The sequence below is a fragment of the Elgaria multicarinata genome, chromosome 2, assembly GCF_023053635.1.
Source record: "Elgaria multicarinata webbii isolate HBS135686 ecotype San Diego chromosome 2, rElgMul1.1.pri, whole genome shotgun sequence".
In the NCBI taxonomy this organism is placed as follows: Eukaryota; Metazoa; Chordata; class Lepidosauria; order Squamata; family Anguidae; genus Elgaria; species Elgaria multicarinata.
In genome coordinates, this window is record NC_086172.1 from 149,326,450 (window position 1) to 149,343,077 (window position 16,628).

The following is a 16,628-nucleotide window of genomic DNA, read 5'->3' on the forward strand; positions in this document are numbered from 1 at the left end:
GCAAAGGAGGATAGGGCTCCTGTAGAATTAACAATTGTATAGAAAAGGGAATTTCTGCAGGTGTCATTTGTATGCATGCAGCTCCTGGTGAAATTCCCTCTTCATCACAACAACGAAGCTCTGCCCTCTGTTGTATCTGGTCAAGAGGCCAGGGCTCCTGCAGCCTTAACTGTTGTGATGAAGAGGGAATTTCACCAGGTGCTCCATGCATACAAATGACCCCTGCTGAAATTCCCTTCTCTAGGCAACTGTTAAAGATACAGGAGACCTGGCCTCCTTTCCATATGGGCATCCTACTAGTAGCATGATACATACTTTGGGTGCAAGAAGCCCTAGATTCAGTTCCCAGATTGGGCCTTGCTCTGGGGAAACAATGGGCCTCACGGGGAGGGCCTTGGGTCAGTGGTGGAGGACATGCTTTGCAAACAACGCATCCCAGGTTCCGTCTCAGGCATCTCTTCATAAGCCTCAACCTTTCTCTGCCTCAAACCTCAGAGAAACAGTGATGAACATACTAAACTAGATGGACCACTTAATTGAGTTGGTATGACGCAACTCCCTAAGTACCAAAGCAGACATTTCTGGCATTCTTTTGAATGTGCAGTGAGAGGCAGGAAATATAGCTTTTGGCTTGCCGCAATGCCACAAGCGGCACGAGAGTTTCTGAAGAGTTCTATTATTCCACTGTCCAACCTCTAACCTCTTTCTCTTTGTCTTTCTGCAGCAAGAGACGAGAACGTAGCCACCTTCCGTGGCTCTGAATACCTGTGCTATGACCTCTCCCAGAACCCCATTCAAAGCAGCAGCGATGAGATCACACTCTCCTTCAAGACGTGGCAGCGCAACGGGCTGATCCTGCACACGGGCAAGTCGGCCGATTACGTCAACTTGGCTCTGAAAGATGGCGCGGTCTCGTTGATCATTAACCTGGGGTCCGGAGCCTTTGAGGCCATTGTGGAGCCAGTCAGTGGCAAATTTAATGACAACCAGTGGCACGACGTTAAAGTGACCCGCAACCTGCGGCAGGTAATGGGGAAAGAGAGAGAAAGCTGGGGAGGCCCCTCTCTAGTGAACTGAAGCTGGGGTAGATGGACAGTTAGAAGGCAGCTGTTAGACTGCTGACAACTTGGGGTGGGTGCCCCTAAGCGTGTGTATCCTAACTGTGCGCAGTAGCTGGAAGAAAAACAAGCAATCATTAATTTACTGTAACTTAGCCTCATTGCAATATCTTCATTTCCACTTAATAATTTTCTGTCTTTTCCCCCCTTTCTTTCCCTGATTTGATTTAACAATACGATTTTGTGACTTAACTTTACTTTCATCTCCCTTTTCCTTTGCTCTTCCCCCTCCTTTTCTTTCTTTTTATTATTTACTTAATTACATTTCAATCTTATCAGTAATATTCTCGTTGCATTTAATTACAGTAGGAATGGAGACTATTTTCTGCAGCCGCTTTATCCTCTCCCGTTTTCTCCTTTATGCCCCGTTAATTGATTTAACCATTTCCATGATGTCACTGCTCTAATTCTGTAAGGGCCCCAATCCCACTTGGACATTCTCTTGCACAAAATCTGTTACGTTTAATGACATTTAAGCAAGGCCACTTTAAGAGGGCTAGCGTGGGAGAACTTCCCAGTGGATCAGGCCCAGAGTAGACCTTGTTTCTGCCTTTTCCCCCTCCTCCCCTCCCCGCTTTTGTGTGTGAGTTACTTATTTTAACCTTATTCTCTTGACACTTAACTGGCCGTACTTTTTCCAGATCTACTTATTTCTTTGTTTTGGTTTACATTATGAATCTACACTATTGCTGCTTTTTTCTCTCCCTCTTTTCCCTGTGAGGACTTTTTTTTTTTTTTAAAAAAGGAAGGGCCTGCTAATCAAAGCCACCTTAGAAGAGCTTCTCACGCACCCCATTTTTTTTTAAAAAAAATTTCCTTTTTGTAATCCCATCTGCTGCTTCTCAATACAGACAACTCTGTCAGGTGTTGTACTTACTTAGACATCCAACCTTAAAATATTGAAAGCCCCCACCTCCATGAAATATAATCACAAATGTTTAATAGGTAAGGTGAATTTAAATAACCTTCCTTCTGAAAGCTGGTGAAATATATCCATTTACTTGCATCCATCTGCAACATGACAAAAGAGCTTTATATCATATATGTATTTGGGGTCATGTCGGTTTGGAAAAGTAGTGTAAATAGCGTGTAAGCTGAGATTCTTTTAAATGAATACTTTAAAGTGGTTATTGTTTAAATTCTAAGCATTCAGACCCACACTCGTTGATGTAAGCAAAATGTTGCTTGTTTATTTTGCTTGCTCATATGAATGTTAACACCAATCACTTTACGCAACTGTACGGGCTGAAAAAGCCGCCTTCAGGGAACGTTTATACTAATAGAAAGTAATAATCTTCATGCCTAAAGACATTAACTAATCACAGTCGGGGGGCCAGGAAAATCTTTTTTCCCCATGGGCATTTCCTTGCATAATTAGGTTCAATTTCCAGAGCATTCCAGTATCGACAGTCCTTAAACAAATTCAGCCATTGACTTCTCATTTCTTTTCAGAAACATTAGATCTACAGGTTCTAGGATGCCTACATTTCTTACATTTCCCCCTTTTTTCCCTTGAGATATAGTTGAATGATCCAGTGCTCTAAATGTAATAAATATAATTATCTTACCTGCAGCAATGTTTAATGTTTTGGAATATATTTCTGGATGAACAACCTGTAAAGCTGATTTGCTTTGCAATTCATAGTGAGCAGCAGCCCTGTTTTTTAAGGGGGGAAAAATGAATAGATGATGCATAATTGTCTGTGAAATCCATTTTTATGCCTTCCTTCTTCAATAATAGCAATTGGAAATAGAATATCTAGACTTCAAAGAATGGCTATACGTGATGCAAGGAGTGGCAACGCAGCATCTAGGGGGTAGGTCATATGTGTTGTGTATGTTCCATGTCAACCCCCAGGAGATTTGTGCTGTCTATCTGAGCACCACAAAGCAATCTGGCAAGAAGCAACAAGTCTGCCTAATAAAGAAGCCATCACTATGGTGCGGAGTCCAGGAGCGGGACTCAGAGACATAGCAAGAAGTGCTGGGAGACTTTGAACAAGAACAAATTCTACAGAAGCACATGGAACAAAATAACTACCCCTTTCACTGTGATCTACTCCCTATATTCCTAGCCATTTGAGAGATGGTCGGATTTACAATGAATTCACTGAGGATGTAACCTAATAGTTTAAATATTCCTATCATATATATTCTCTTTCCCCCTCCTGGTATACTATTAGCCAGTGCTACATGTAGTGGCAGTGAGTTCCACAAACCATCGAGGTGTTTTGAGGGGGGAAAAGAGATATTATCTTTGTTTTTAAATTTGTTGATATTAGTTATGCTACTTACAGCATCATGTGAGAGGATAATAACTCCATCCTATTATTATTTTTTTCCAGCCCACTCAAGATCTTATAAACTTCAGTTATAACTCCTCTTATCCCTCTTCTTCCCTACCCTAAGTTTAAGCATGCTGACTTTTACTCATATGGAATATACACTTTTCCCTTCCATTTTCAACAATAACAGGAGGAGAATTGTATACTGTCTTTCCCTAGTAGTCTTGATTTGCCAAGGGAAGTTGAGATAGCTTCTCTATTGTCTTTTGTCTCTTTCTTAATAATCTTTAAACCTGTCCATTTGCAATTTTGGTGGTTGTAGCTCACTCAACCAATTTCTTCCTCTCCCCCACTCAAATCACCAGCCAGGAGAACTTCCAGATGTGTCTTGTAGGGATGGAGAAATCTCCCAAACTCAATTTTGCTCAGATTTTCTTTTTCCTATTTTTGTCCTGTCCTGATTCCACATTGGATTGTGCAAATTAGTAGGCATTTTCTGTATGCATTTTCCAAATGTGTGCATTTTCATTCACTGAATAAAACTTTTGGTTTGCATTTTTGCAAATATATGCCTTTTGTGCACATTTTTGAAATCTATTCTCTTCACAGTTCAAATGCTGCCTCCTCCCTAATAGATGGCATTCACCTGTGTATTTTAGTCGTTCTGCTTTTGACTACATCCTCTACCAAAATTAGGTTCATTGATGTAGATTTCTGGTTACCTTTGCAATCTTTTAACTGAATTTGATATTAGCTACCTTTTCAGTTTTCTGGTGTTGAGGGTATGAGGCAAGCTCTATACCAGAGTAAGTGGTCCAGTGACGTCATGTTTGCATTCTAACAGTGCCACAATTCTTGCATAGAAATTTGTGTTCACTTCTGGGCAGTCTTTAGAGAATAACTATTCCTTAGTTTCGTTGCCTGAAAATAGCAGTTCAGGTGGCCTTGTAATATATTATTTCAGGAGGGCAGATACTGAAAATACCCTAGGCTCTTTTGAACTATCACTGTCTTCCAGAAGGGTTCATCTTACAATTTGGGGGACCAATGGCCATACCGATCCTCTAGGAAATGTCTTCCAATACATAATTGTCTTCCTCTATATTTCAATAGATACTTCTCAGAACCATTCTTGGGTTTTCCCTATGGTATGTTTTACATTCAACTTCCTACAATGCAGGAACATAGGAAGCTGCCTTATACCTTGGACCATCTAGCTCAGTATTGTCAAGTCTGTCTGGCAGCAGTTCCTCATGGTTTCAGCTGGTAGATTTTCCAACCCTACCTGGAGATGCTGTGGGTCGAACCTGGGACCTTCTGCATGCAAAGTAGGTGCTCTGCCATGGAGCTACAGCCTTTCCTTCAATGTTTTTATATTCTACATCTTAAGGAACGCCACATTTGGAAAGAGAAGAGGAAGTGTGCAAAACCTTCATTTCTGCAGATCTGACGTTTCTGTGTATAAGCAGAACAATCGCATGATGTCAGGCTAAATTCTGCTCAAAGTGACACAGGAGGTTTGCAACTGAAGGCAATGTTTGTTTGTTTCCACTGGATCCACGTACAAACATAAATTTCATTCCTTCTTCAGTAGATGGGCCTAATGATCCCATTCCATTCAGACATTCTCATCTGTCCAATAAAAGGACTGTCAGCCTCAAAATACAATTTGAAAATATAACTATATGTATTCATTTTACCCATGATGTTATCTCCTCCTCCTCCTCCTCCTCCTCCTCCTCCTCCTCCTCCTCCTCCTCCTCCTCCTCCTCCTCCTCCTCCTCCTCCTCCTCCTCCTCCTCCTCCTTCTTCTTCTTCTTCTTCTTCTTCTTCTTCTTCTTCGTATTTTACATTTTCAGAATGGCTACTCTCTTTCTAATGCATTGACCGTTTTGGTTAATGGTGCATATTATTTTTGGAGGAATGGGTGAGAACTGGTCTTCAATTACAGGCAATGTCCAAAGGAAATTTAATCTCCCTGGCATGGCAGGGCTGCTTGTTCAAAATACAGGGACAGAGGACAGTGGCAATTAAAATTATAAGTGGAGATCAGTACTTCTAGTATGTCATTTACTTGTAAGAAAGGGACATAAAGCCAATGAATACACACAAGAAAATGACATGACACAACTCTTGATAGATTGTACCACTTTAGAGTTTGTTGGGAGTTCGGTGCTTCCCCATGAATGAAATGCTGCTGGAAAATTAAGTCTTTGTTAGCATAAAGCCTTTCTCCCTGAAAATCTTGTTTTCTAGGTGCAGGGAGATCTGCATCTGCAGTCTGAAATTGTACATCCAGGAAGTGTCTCATCATGTGATTCACGTGTATTTATAAAGTAGCTTGTAGTTAATCTCAGACCTTACCATTTGTGCTTGCATAAGCAATGACTACATGCTACAATTAATTTATTTTACTGTTGTTTTAATGAAGTGTTTTGTTTTAGCAAATGGAATGCTTTTTGTGTGTGTGGCAGATGTGGGATGGTTGATATCTTTCACCAGCACTTTCTGAAGAGATACTCTTGAGCGTAAACAGTGTGACTGTTCCCCAGTCCAGTTGCAAATACTTCATAATCCTTGGCAATTATTTGCCTGCAGTACCTTTCCCTTCATTTTTTAAGTGGAGGGTAAGAATACTTCTGATGGACCATAAAATATGTGGTGAAAAAGTTCTCAAAGTATTACTTTTCATCATCAAATGTGAAAGGAAACTGACATGTGATGACACTGTATTGCAGTTGTACCATCTCTGTTCCAAACAAATAATGGGCATTATCCTAATTGAAACTACCATTAACGTTAATGATGTTGTGTTAGCGTAAGTGACCTCTAGAGCAATGCCAGTAGCATTTGCTGGCACAAAGGGTTTTTCAGGAGAACAGCCCTTTGCAGTAGAGGATGTCTATATTAGCACAACACAATTTAAGTAAGTGATAGTGTCAAATAGGATACTGCCCATCTACTGAAAATCTATTGCTGCTGCTACTACTACTACTACTACTAAGTTAAATTTGTATCCTGCCTTTCCACCAAATGGTGCAGGAAATAAGAAGTAGAAGACCCCTACACACACACAATTTAGGTAGCCTAATGTACTTTATTCTATTGCTTAATCTCACCTATAAGGTCTGTGCCCATTTTAATAATTAGAGTGGCCATGTTAAAAATAGAGGAACTGCTACAAGAGGCAAAAGTTTCCTCCAAAATAATTATGCAGACTTATTAACAGCCTGATAGACCAGAAACAATTAATGGACCACAGCATATTTTTTTTTTTAAAAAATTTTTTTGGTATTAATCTAAAGTGGACATGCCCCCTTTCCCATAAATCGATAGTACTCCTGTTAGAGACCTGCGTTCTGGAGTCCCAGTCTGCAAGCCTACCAGTGGACAGTAGGAGGGTACCTTTCCTTTCCCGAAAAGGACATGTTAAATTCTATCAACCTTCTTCCCTTCATTCCAAAATACCTGATGCAAGCAGTCATCATGCCTTCCACAATTAGGCAGCCTTCTCCCTGCCCTCCAGGGTATCACAGGTGAGCTACACGTCGTCTCTGTTAGTCCAGCCTTTCATACACTGTGTGTCTTTTCTGAGAGCCACCAGTCCAACTGCTTTAAAGAGAAATCTGGAAATTGGGGGACGGGAAGGACAACCCCCAGGGAACTGTCAAGCAACAGCCTGCACCCAAGTGATACATTCGGTTGGTTAGAATAACTGAGCAGAACCTGGGGGTAGCAGTGTCCACAGTAACTATAAGCAGAGAGAAATGGGCTTGGTGGTGGTGGGATGGAACGTGTTGGAGCCGCTCATAATGGTATTTATTTATTTGTTTGTTTATGTGGGATGGAGGGGTATGGGTGGTGAATACACTTTTACTGGGCTTTTGGACAGTAAGTATTGTTTATATTCTTGAATTCTGAACCAGTTTGGGGGTGGGGAAATCTTACTCAACTAACTCAAGGTGGGCGGTGCAAGAAGAAACACCCTAAGGAGAATGGGAAGGGTAGACATCTCCCTTCCTCCTAACAATCTATAGGGCATGGTTTCCCAGACAGTCCTGCTCATATTGTCCTCTTTCTCACTCTGTGTGTGTCGGGCGCCCCACGCCTCTTTTTGAAAGACTAACACTAGACCATTCATGCAATGTGTCATTTTTACTAACCGACTAATGTACTAACACCCTAACGACTCATCTTTGCTTTTAGTTATTTTAATTAACAATCGTTCTGTTCACAATTTTTTAATTTCCTTTCTTCCCCCTTTTCCGCAAAGCACTCAGGCATTGGACACGCTATGGTAAACAAACTACATTGTCTGGTAGATATCATTCTTATTGTCTCTTTTTTTGGGTTTGCCGTGTGTTACCTGCCTTTACCTCTCCATCCCCCACCACCCTACTTTCCCCTCCTCTTTATACTTACCCCCCTTTGATTTTTCTTTTGATTTTGCTGTAAACACCTCTTTATTTCTTTATTTATTTGGAAAAAAAACTTTAACAACAACAACAACCAAAACAACAAGAAGCAAACAAACAAATACAACAGTTCTGGAAATGGGGTTTCATCATCTCCTTCACGGCTTCTTCACTGTATCTAGTTTTTCCCATATATATATATATATATATATATATATATATATATATATATATGATATATATTCCTCTTACTTTTTTCCAGTATTTTGCACATTCTTTTTCTTTCTTCTTCTCTCTGTTTCCTTCTGGTTTTCTTTCTTTTGTGCTCTCTCTTTTTGCCTCTCTGTTTCTTTGGAATTCTCTGAAGGATTTTATCTCAACAACCATGTCAGGGCCTATAGTTTGTTGTGGTGAGGCCACTCTTTCCCTCCTCATCCTTTTGTTGTGGCAACAGCTGTTGTAGGCAAAACTGGCTAGAGCTTTCCTCTCCTTTCTCATTCCATTCTAACCTCTGTCTCTGCCAACTTCCTCTACGTATTCTCTCTTCTCTTCTCTTCTCTTCTCTTCTCTTCTCTTCTCTTTGACCTCCCACCTGCCATGGCCGAAAGGAGCTCAGCCGATTGTTTGTTTCAGTACACACTCTGCATGGCATGCCCACATCTAGTGAAGACCCACCTCCTCTCCCATCCCACCAGTCTCTATTCCCCCCATCTACTTTCCAAGCCACAATATAACCTTTAACCCAAATGCACATCATTTTCACTACCTTCCTCCCCCACCCCTCCACACCCCAGCTCCCGTGTCCCTTCACCCTCCATGTGTTATGGGCTTTGGATATTATTTTTATTTTTTTTTTAAAAAAAGATTTCCCCCATTTTCTTTTAAGATTTGGGTGTTTTTTTCTTCTACTCTAGTTTAGCTTTTGTTTTTTGTAATGACTGCATGCAAGTGTGAAAAAGTCTCTCTCTCTCTTTCTCTTTCTCTCTGTCTCTCAGTCTTTTATTCTATTCTTCTGAATATCACTGGCATGGATGTGTCAAGGTATGGTGTATATGCACACCTGCCATTTCTCTCTCTTTCAAATTCTCACCTTTTGTTCCTCACACTTGCTGGTGTGTGGTTATTCTTATTTTTATTTTATTTCACGTTTATTTTTACTTCTTTTTTTTTCCTTTACGTTGCGGTGCTGGGTGGTGGGTGTGTGTCTCTGTAGGTACATAGCATGCTCATCCATAATGTATTGAATGTGAGACCCTCCCTCCCCTCCCTGCCCTGAATGCATGATTGTCAGTGTGCCGTGAGCCAAAAAAAAAAAAAAGAAGCAAAATCAAATATATCAACTTCGTCTTCATTAGTGTCTGTACTAACGATTGTAACTAACAAAAAAACCCCCACTACCAATAACAACCAATTAGTCATAAAATCATCTCAGATGCTCTCTTTTCCAAGTACAGCTCCATTTTCTGGCCTGATCAAATGGAAACCATCATGGCAGGTAGAATACTTCTCCTTGGCTTTAGTAGTGTTGTTGAACTAACAAAGGAGGTGAGTGAGGAAGTGAAGGGAAGGGGCGAAAAAGCAGACCAGAAAATGGAACTGAGCTGCACCAGATAAACAAAGCTGAACAAAACTTGTCCTAAAAGTTGCATAAAACATAGGGGAGATGATTTGCTCTTCTAAGAACAGTAAGGTCATTGCTGGGAATTTTGTTTTTCTTTTCTTTTTTTGTTTTGTCCATTGTGTCCTTCAAACAGGTGACAATCTCTGTAGATGGAATCCTCACCACCACGGGCTACACACAAGAGGACTATACCATGCTAGGCTCGGATGACTTCTTCTATGTGGGCGGGAGCCCCAGTACAGCTGATTTACCTGGTTCTCCGATCAGCAATAACTTCATGGGCTGCCTCAAAGAGGTAAATGTTTCAAACCAATAGCAATTACTTGTTTGACATTGATCTTCTTCAACCAACTTTTCTTCACTGAATATCATACGTATTCTAATTACATGCTCCTTATCTGAGTGCCTGTCCTTACATATCCAAAATATAAGTGGCGAGGAGTGAAGCTGAGTGGAATGAAAGCAAGCTATGAGAGCTGGAGATAGTGGAAAGTGACGGTTGACCTGCATAGAAATGGCGTCTTTTGATTCTCTGGGGCAAGGGACATTTCACCAAAATATTCTGGGCAGGGGGTGGGAAGAGGATAGAAATTTTCTAGCAGTTTCTCAGGGATTGGAATCACCTTTAGCAGCGGCAGTAGCATAGTTTCTTTCATTTTCCCTAAAGTTTTATTTTTGCTGCCTTTTTGCATCTTTTGTAATGCCCCAGACTTAGGAAAATATGGGGCGCCACAAAAAATGTTAAAGAATATTCAGTCTTCCTTTTCTAGGGAGTGTGTGTGTGTGTGAGAGAGAGAGAGAGAGAGGGGGGGGGGAGAGAGAGAGGAAACTCAGAAGTTTATGGGAAAATGTCTTTTGAGAAATGTTGATAGCAATGGCTTTGGGCACAGTCCTATGGAGATAGTCATGTGGTGTAGTGGCTAAAGTGTTGGACTGGGAGTTGGGAAATCTGGGTTCTAGTCCCCACTCAGCCATGGAAACCCACTGGGTGACTTTGGGCCAGTCACAGATTCTCAGCCCGCCTACTTCACAAGGTTGTTGTTGTGAGGATAGAAATGGAGAGGAGGATTATGTATGCTGCCTTGGGTTCCTTAAGGAGGAAAAATGCATGATTTAAATGAAATAAATGAATAAATAGTCATCAACCTCCAAACTTGGAGGCTAATGACCACCCAATGCAGGGTGGCTGGAGCACAGAGGGCACCCTTGCTTCCATGCTCGAGCCTCCCTGCAGTTTTGGCTAGACAGGCGATTTTGCCTGTCTAGTTGAGGAGCGTTGAAGAGGGGAGGCTGTGCGGCACACAGGAACCTGTGTAAAATGGCTTCCATGGTCTCCTCCCATCCCCACCCCTTGGAGGGCCCCCTTTTCCCCACCTCTGGAGCCCATTTCCAAGTGAGGAAATATAGCCAGTGCAGCAAGAATTATGCTGGCTACAAGTGGGGAGGGAGGGGGGTGAGGAGCACAATTTCTGACACCCAACGTTGGAGCCATTTCTGGGACTAAGCAGACAATGTGGCAGAATGACATAATAGGCAATAGACCACAGGGAATAATAACGTCAACAAAAATTATAGAAGCCAGAGGAAAGAGCAAGAAAGCAAAATTATACAAGAAATAAAGGTGAAAGCATTGTACACTCAAGGAAAGAAGAAAGAAGAGAAAAGAAAGGAAGTAGGGAAGAAAATGATAGATAAGATGCCCATGTTTTGGTAACAGCAGCTGTTTAAAGTTAGAAAAGAAGTGTGAATTTTACTAGGAGAAAGAAAATATATGAATGTGACTGCAAAAAATAGCAGTTTTGTGAGGAAAAATAAAGTGTTGACAGAACTGCCTAAATTCAAGAAAAGGAACAACTCTACGTTGCTCCTTTTTTGTACGGCTCTTTTGTTGTTGTTGTTGCTTTTACTGAGTTTATTCTGTTAACTTTCTCAGTAAAAAAGAGGGGGGAAAGAACTGTATTAAAAATATAAGAGATTATTGACATGCCCCACTTCCCGAAAAGGTGGCAACACATATAGAAAAGGCAGTGCAGAAAAGAGGTGGGCTGGTAGGAAGGAAGGACAGCTAGAAGGGGAAAATGGCATTCAGGTTAAATTAAATTATCCTCAGGCACTAATTGGCACTGTCAAATATGTGCGAAAGGGAAAAAATGATTTGTGGGAAATTTCTAAAATAGATTAAAAGCATGTTGTTGAGCCAAGAATGAAGTACCCATGGCAGAATAAATGGCTTACCCAGTAGATCCCTAAATGATTTGAAATCTACTGCAGAGGCCGCTGTGCATGTCTCACAATCAGAGATATGGCTGGCAGGCATGTGTGAAAGAACCGTCTAGGTTTTGACACCCTGTAGGCTGTGAAACTCCCTGGAAATCTGTCTTACCCTTCTGGGATTCATGTGATGATTACAACTGAAGACTGGCTTTTCCAGTTAGTCGTTCTCATTTTCAGCTTCTGATAGAACTTTCTTAATTTGTTTTAAGTTTGGATTGTTTCTATTTACCTTTGTGTGTGTTGTTGTTGTTAGCTAACTTGGGCTTTTCACAAGAAATAATAAAAAAGGCAGGACATAAATGTAATAACTAAATGAACCATATAAAGGTTCATCTTTATATGTGTCATCTGCTCTTATTCCCCATTGCTGGCACAGTCAGACATGGCCATGGTCCCACACATATACATCACATGCTGTTTGGACTACTGTAACATGTTCTGTGTGGCTCTGCCCTTGAAAACCACCCTGAAACTTGCTGCAGAATACTGCTGCTGAAAGTTTGACTTGGGGAAAGTGCTGGGATCATGTGTCCTCTTTGTACTATCAACCACAATGTCTGCCAGTTAGTTTCCGAGTGCAATTCAAGATACTGTCCATTACCTCTAACCCCTGAAACAGTGTAGGACTTGGTTCCTTGGACCATCTCCTCCCACATTAATCTTGCCCAGCCATTAAGCTCCTTTGCCTGTGTCATTGCCTTCTGAGGCACAGTTGGTGATAATGCATCAGAGGGCAATCACCATGGCCGTGTCCTGTATGTGGAATTCCCTACCCCAAGAGGTTAGATTGGCTCCCTTTCTAATAGGGATGTTGCGGGAATCAAAGTAGGGGATGGATTTCCCCACACACACACACCTGACCCCCTGTACCCTGTTTGCCAAGCTGCTGCCATTTACTGGATCCCAACTTTGAGTGTTGTGCAGTCCACAAGCGCCCAGTGGCCACCCGTCCCCTTCATTGAACCACCATTTTTTCATAGAATGGTGGGTCAGGTAATTACATTAAAAAATATGTTGCATAAATGGAGGCTATAAAGGGGCTATTTATGCAACATTGCAAAAATAAATAAATAAATAAAATAAAATGGCAGCTCGCTGAGGGGGGACGGGACAGGTGGCCTCCGGGGCACTTGTGGACTGTGTGCAGCCCACACAGCAGCTTGGTCAGGGCTGAGCAGAAGCGGATGGCAGGTGGGGATCAGCAAGCACCAGGCAAGACGGGCTCCGTTGAGTCAGTCCATCCCTCATCTCCATGTGTGTTCTTTGGGCAACTGAAAACATTCCTTTTTAAAGCCACTTTTGGTTCTGTTGTTGCTGAATTTAGCATACTTATTTTTCATGTTGGCTCTTTCTGTATCCCCACCTCTTTGTGCTTTTAATCTGGCAATCTTGTTTCAGTGATGAATGAACTGATGTCGTTTTGATTTTTGTGTCCGTTTGTATACTTTATGGTTAGCCATTTTGAGGGACCTCTTTTTTGGAGGGAGAATTGTGATATATTTTTGTGTATATTAGGGATGGGCGAACCAGATATGCTCGAGCTCACCGAGAGTCACCAAAGTCCATTTCAAAGCTCAGTTTGCAACCTCTTTTTCTTTTTGTTTGAATGGGGAAAGTATGCATTCCCAATAAGGTCTATTTTTCAAAAGTACACAGTCCCTTCACCCCATTTCAAAAATGTATATGCATTTTTCAAACGCAATCACAATTTCACAAATTTACAAGCTTTTTCCAAAAAATATACTCATGCTTGGGGTTGCAAATGGGACGTGTTCTGAAATCCTTGGACATCTTTAGTATGGGCATGTCTACACCTCCCAGCATTCTGGGAGGGAGCGGGGAGGATCTCACAATATTCTGCGCATGAGATCCTGCCCTTTGGACAGACGCATGCGCAACATCCCAGGAGGAACGAGGGATGAGCACACGTGTGCTCCAACGAAAATGTAAGGTATTTTTTTTTAAAAAAAATGCTTCTCCCCCCCCCCGCCCGATGGGCATGGAACACCTGAAGAGCTCTGTGCCTCATGCCTGGTTCCAGCCTCCTCTTGTTTAGTTGTGAGGAGCCGGGATGAAACTGGTACAGCCACCCACACCTCCTACAGTCTCGGGACAATCCTGAGAATGCAGGAAAAATCTGGCTAAAAGCCGCCTCAGTTATTCCGGAGAAATGGGGGGATCATCCCTCCCTGCCCCTGGGATCCCTTGTGCTTCATGTGGACACACAGGGATGATCCTGGGATGACCCCCGGGATAAGGCATGGTGTAGGCATTACCTATGTATGTATAAATAAAAGGAAGTGGAAGAAACCATTGTATGAATATAGTTCAACTGGAACTCTGTTGCAGTGGTAGAACATGGGGAATAGCATTGGGGTGAAAATCTGCCTGGGCCCATGAGGGCAGCGGAAGATGAAGCTACCCCGCACCAGGATAGGCTCACTCCCATCTGCTCTCGAGCCTTCAAGAGCAGTCAGGCACAGGGGAAAATACACAATTTTCCCATGGCTGGGGAAACTACATTTCTCTAACCCCCACCCCCCGCAATGCTGATGGGGCCCTTAAAGGCATTATTAATAACAGGGCATTTAAGGTGCCCATCGGAGGGGGAGGAGAAATGTGATTTCCCCAAAGCTGGGGACATGGTGTATTTCCCCCCTCCACTCTAATGGTGGTGGCGCCAGGGAAATTCCACACTTTCTGGTTCGGCTGGACCAGAAGAAGACCAGAAGATCCCCCATGAGTTCTCCAAAGCTTAATGGGGAGATTTAGCATAGCTAAAAGAAAAACTGTGGAATTCCCTACCACAAGATGCAATGTCTGCCAACATGGACAGCTTTAAATGGGATTAAACATATTAATGGAGGGTAAAGCTATCAATGGATGTATGCTGTCTCCAATATCAAACACAAATATGACTCTGTATAATAGGGGTGTGCACTGCCTTGGTCCCAAACCCTGAATCTGAGTTGAAGCAGGCCGATTTGACCTACCTTGACCTGAATCTGAGGCCTTAGCTAGACCTAAGGTTTATCCCGGGATCATCCTGGGGTCATCCCTGTTCATGTAAATGACACACAGGAGATCCCTGGAGCAGGCAGGAATGACCCCAGGACGATCCTGGGATAAACCTTAGGTCTAGCTAAGGCCTGAGTCTGGTCCAGATTGTGCCACCTCGGCCCAAAGCAGCCAAAGTGCTTTGGCATGATTCAGCCCAGTGGCCAGCCCCTGCTGCCTGCCTGCCCACAGGACTTACCCGAAGCCTCCGCTCGTGAACCACCCAATCTCTAGGAGAGCTGCTGTCTTTAAAGAAGATGATGGCTCTGGCCTGACATAGATCGACTGTTGCAAATTTTGGCAGCTGGAAAAGGCTGAATCCAAGGTGGTTTTGAGGCACGCCAAGTTGAATTGAGGCCAATTTGGAAGCTTTGAATTGGCATCTTAGGTGAATTGGAGGGGGGGGTTGTGCACTGCCCTACTGTGTACCAGTTGCTGAGGAACATGAGGAGTTGGATGCTGTTGCCCACGTGTCCTGCTTGTGGCTTTCCCATGGGCATCTGATTGGCCACTGTGGAAACAGAATGCTGGACTAGATAGGCAAGGCTCTTCTTATGTTCTTATGCTGTAACAGTCTTGCTTGGGCCACCCCATCTGCCCTGGCTATTTTTTTAAAAAAATCTTGAACACCAGGGCATAAAGATGTGACTAATGTAATGTTTAAGTTGGCTCTAAGAATGTGATCCAGGGATCTCACTTCTTCAAGTATCACAACAAACTTTCTAGGTAGTGTAAGGCAAGCTCCCTGAAACAGCTTCAAACCGTGCTCCCTTCCAATCTGCAGTGCACAAGTGGTAATATCGTTGGCCTACTTTTATAGAGTTGTAGTAAGGAGTACTTACATAATGTATCTGAAGATCCTTGAACACTTGAAGTGTGTTATATAAACTTAAGTATTGTTAATAATATCTAGGGCATGGCTGTTTTTGCCTGTTGTTGTTGTTGTTGTTGTTGTTGTTGTTGTTGTATTCTCTTTCTCTGTGTGTATTGTATATATCTTTTGTTATGCTTTATTTAAAAATATATATTTAATCTGCATTTTATTGTTAGCTGCCTTGAGTGCCAATTTTTGACAGAAAGGCGGAATTTACATTAAATAATAAATTCATTAATTATTTCTGATGTGCATAACCTCATTAACACAGTTTGTGCCTGCACTAGCTGGCTGTATCTATGGACGGGGCAGGTAGGCGAGAGGTGGTAGAAGGACTTGTAGCTGCTCTTTGGAATGCTCTCTTTCTGTACTTAAGAAACACACATACTCAAAAAACCCTAGGACAGCAGAAAGAGAGGGAGCATGCAAAAAGTGCTGCCCCTCACCAGCAATTTGAACTGGTGCAATCCATCCTATCACTTCTCATTACTTCCTCTTTGCGTTATGTCTGTAGACATAATGGCAGGGCCATTACCAGGTTTGAGGGGGTCCGGGCAATGTGGCCCCAGCATATCCCTCCAGTGAGAACCTCATGCCACCAAGTTTATCGGGGGATGGGGTGGCCAGTAGCACTGAAAGTAGCACAGCGATGGCACCCATTATTCCCACAGACTGGCACTGTACCGTGAAGCACCAGCTGCAACTACTGTTGCTATCTTAATTTTCCCTATTACCTCTGGGCTCCACCCTCGACATAGTGTACATCAGGGGTGTGGTCCAATGTTATTGGGGATAATGAAGGTGGTGGCAGCTGCAGCCACCTAGCCCAGCACTTCTCTTTATAGCACTGTTGGTCTATGGAGGGAAATGCAAAACACTTTGAAAGAGGGAGTCCAGCAGCAGCCATGGTGTATCCTCCGAGATCCCACCATGCTGGTTGTCGATGCCAGGCCTGAGCTCTGGTGTCTTCAAAGTAAGGATTCT

At 42.6% G+C, this 16,628-nt stretch overlaps 1 protein-coding gene across 9 annotated transcripts in view; it reads left to right on the forward strand.

The window, feature by feature from the left end:
- The first annotated feature begins 728 nt into the window (after positions 1 to 728).
- Positions 729 to 16,628, forward strand: part of NRXN3 (neurexin 3) — a 1,089,604-nt gene continuing 1,073,704 nt past the window's right edge. For 6 of the 9 annotated variants that reach the window (XM_063117923.1, XM_063117925.1, XM_063117924.1 and 3 more), the window contains exons 1-2: positions 729 to 1,026; positions 9,573 to 9,734. In XM_063117923.1, coding sequence (XP_062973993.1) covers positions 9,633 to 9,734 — 102 coding nt within the window. In that variant the 5' untranslated portion in view covers positions 729 to 1,026; positions 9,573 to 9,632. Of the gene's footprint in view, positions 1,027 to 9,572; positions 9,735 to 16,628 lie in introns of those variants that run through there. The other 3 variants (XM_063117922.1, XM_063117928.1, XM_063117929.1) reach the window with 1 other exon arrangement.